The 2,690-nt window shown below is 39.0% G+C and overlaps 1 protein-coding gene across 3 annotated transcripts; it reads left to right on the forward strand.

The window, feature by feature from the left end:
- The first annotated feature begins 934 nt into the window (after window positions 1–934).
- On the forward strand, window positions 935–2,233 carry LOC113097256 (C-type natriuretic peptide 3-like). Of its 3 annotated transcripts, XM_026262475.1 has the most exons (3): window positions 935–1,455; window positions 1,525–1,827; window positions 1,945–2,233. In XM_026262475.1, the coding sequence occupies exons 1-2, from the start codon at window positions 1,372–1,374 to the stop codon at window positions 1,819–1,821; spliced, it is 381 nt and encodes a 126-aa protein (XP_026118260.1). In that variant the 5' UTR covers window positions 935–1,371; the 3' UTR covers window positions 1,822–1,827; window positions 1,945–2,233. The 3 variants fall into 3 exon arrangements, with proteins under 3 accessions (XP_026118260.1, XP_026118259.1, XP_026118261.1); XM_026262474.1 differs by having other exon boundaries at window positions 936–1,455; window positions 1,525–2,233; XM_026262476.1 differs by having other exon boundaries at window positions 940–1,455; window positions 1,528–2,233.
- Window positions 2,234–2,690: the final 457 nt, after the last annotated feature.

Here is a 2,690-nt window from a genome sequence, read left to right on the forward strand (position 1 = left end):
AAGCGCAGCCAAACAGACAATGTGAAAGTAATGAGGGACAGTGATGGGTTAAAGCTGAAGTGTGTAATTTCACCAAAGGAAATGTACAAAGAATGCTTGTTTTCAAACAGGTTTCCCAAACATTTCTGCTCTCTGCCATTGGTCACATACTCTCTTGCCATTGGCTGAGACAAAAAGTCATGGTCTTTACACTTTTTGAGAAAATTAGAGAGTATTTTATCATTAATTGAAAAATTATATACTCTAGCTAGTATTGACAAATTGCTTTCCATTGTAGTACGTGTGTGTTGTACGTTTTGTGACTGGATTTTCCAATGTGTTTCAAATATCCAAAAACATTTAGCAACAATGCCTGTCATAAATATGAGAAAATTAGCTGAAGACTTGGATTCAATGGCTCTTTCTATCGTTTGAAGCTTTCTGAAAAGTCAATTCTTTTGTTTCGATGGGTCATCTTTATGTGCAAAGAAACGTTCGCATCATTGGATGATCCCACTGCTGTACATTCACATCGCCTTGAGAACAAGCGAGGCATCTCTTTTGAGAAGACTTTCCCAGACTGAGAGTTAACCACACACCGTCTGCATGAAAACCAGGGAACTGAACTGACAGACAATGGCTGTCCGAAACTGAAGGCAGCATTTGTTTACCTCCTAGGGAAACTCAGGCAGGCTTCCAAGGCATCATCACCTCTAATGATCTAGAACAAATTCAACTACAATGATTATTTCTCTGAAGACATGAAAAAAAACATTGGGGGGAAATATAAATCACAGGACTGTGGGATATCATGCTGCCCTCAAAACCTTCATATATTGTCTGCGAAAGCAGTGTTTTTCGGCATTTATTAAACAGTCTCTTCTTTGTCTGTTGTCATAGTAAACTCAAACTGAGGTTCTAGCTAGCCAGAGGGATGTTTTGTTTCATGCATCATTTTAAAAAACATAAATAGGCTACTGCAATTGAAAATATCAAAGACTGAACACTTGGCAGCTTCTGCGGAGGTAAAATGTGCTCTTACTTGTGCCTAAATTTGCCTTTAACTAAATGCGCAATATATTGGATTAAAAAAAATACATAAAAAACACTGGGATTGGATGAGTGTAAGTGCGCTTATGATTCCCTCTAATGCTTTGACGATTGAAAGGAGCCTCCTGCACGTCACCATTGTAATGTTCGATAAACGAGGTGGGATCCTAATGAAAATGGAAAGCCCTCCCCGTAGGGTTTTCTGGATTTTCCTGGGTGACCGTGACGAAATCGGCGAAATAAAAGCGCGCACCTGGACACGGTGCTTGGGTTCGAGCGAAGAGTGAACGGAGCCGCGCACAGCCACCGCTAAAGAGTGCTGACCTCCAAAATAACTGAACAATGATCGCCAACATCTCTATATTCTGCGTGTCTTCACTTCTACTTTTAAACTTGGTCGGTGCCAAACCACTTACCAGTTTACAGGTCAGTCTTTCTGTCTTGGCACACTCTTAATTTATTAGACTCTGGCTAATCATATACTTTTTTTTATAGCAGAGTCTTCAGCAGTTGTTAGATGAAGAAGTGAACACGCCGTTTGTGGAGTCTGAGATGGAGCAGAAAGATGCGAGAGCGGAGAAGAGCGCACTGAACGAGCGCGCGGAGCAGCTGTGGGAATCAGACGCGCGCAACTCAGCGCTGGCTGGGAAAGACAGCGCGTTCGAGCGTCTCCTAGGAGACTTACTGTCCACATCCAAGCGCTCGTGGAGCCGATTCAAGAAAGGCGGGCTGAGGAGCTGCTTTGGGGTCAGACTCGAAAGAATCGGGTCTTTTAGCGGACTCGGGTGTTAAGCAGAGGTATGTTAGGAGATGTTAGGTCATCTTGACTAGATAGCCTATGTAACACTGTTCACACGCGTATTATAAATTAAATAAGTCGTGTCTCATTACTTCATGTCATGTCACTTCTTGCAGGTTGGGACTTTTAAATAATTGACACACGTGGGCATGGCACATCTTAGATAAAGAAGTATTGACTGGAAGTTTACCGTAGATTTGTATTCAGGTGATACTGTATGTGTTGGTCATTATTTATTTAAGATTTAGACATGTAAATAGTTTGTATTTTAAGATTCCATGACTGCTGCTTTGTATTGTTGCATCTATTTATTTATGTATTTATTTATTATGTCCTCCCTAAATACAATACAATCGTGTTGCAGAGAATGTATATTGCTGCAAAATAAACATTTTGCATAACGTGTGTCAGTATGGTCTAGAACTGAAGTGAGTATATCTGACGATGAATAGGAGGTCAATTAGCCGAATGCATTAATATAATGCATTGACTTCAACATAATGCATGTGTTAATGTCTTGGTAGTTTCGTTCAAAATAAACATAAAGAAATACAAAAAGTAACAATTTAAAACTAATTTTAAAACACAGTTTTGCTCCTTGCATTTGGCTACAGGGGCATATCAGGAGTCATAAATGTATTTGTGTGTGTGTGTGTGTGTGTGTGTGTGTGTAGTTTTTTTTTTAATTCTACAATGAATCAGACATTCAAAAGTGCCAAATTTGACTATTTAAACCTTAGTGAAATTAATGTACTCTTTTTTTTTCATGAGTAAAATTGCTTAAATTATAAACTTTTTTTGTATGTTTTATCTATAGTCCAATTTATTGTGATCACATGGATCCTTTATTGACACAAACAAT

The sequence above is a fragment of the Carassius auratus genome, unplaced genomic scaffold (genome assembly GCF_003368295.1).
Source record: "Carassius auratus strain Wakin unplaced genomic scaffold, ASM336829v1 scaf_tig00216162, whole genome shotgun sequence".
Lineage (NCBI taxonomy): Eukaryota > Metazoa > Chordata > Actinopteri > Cypriniformes > Cyprinidae > Carassius > Carassius auratus.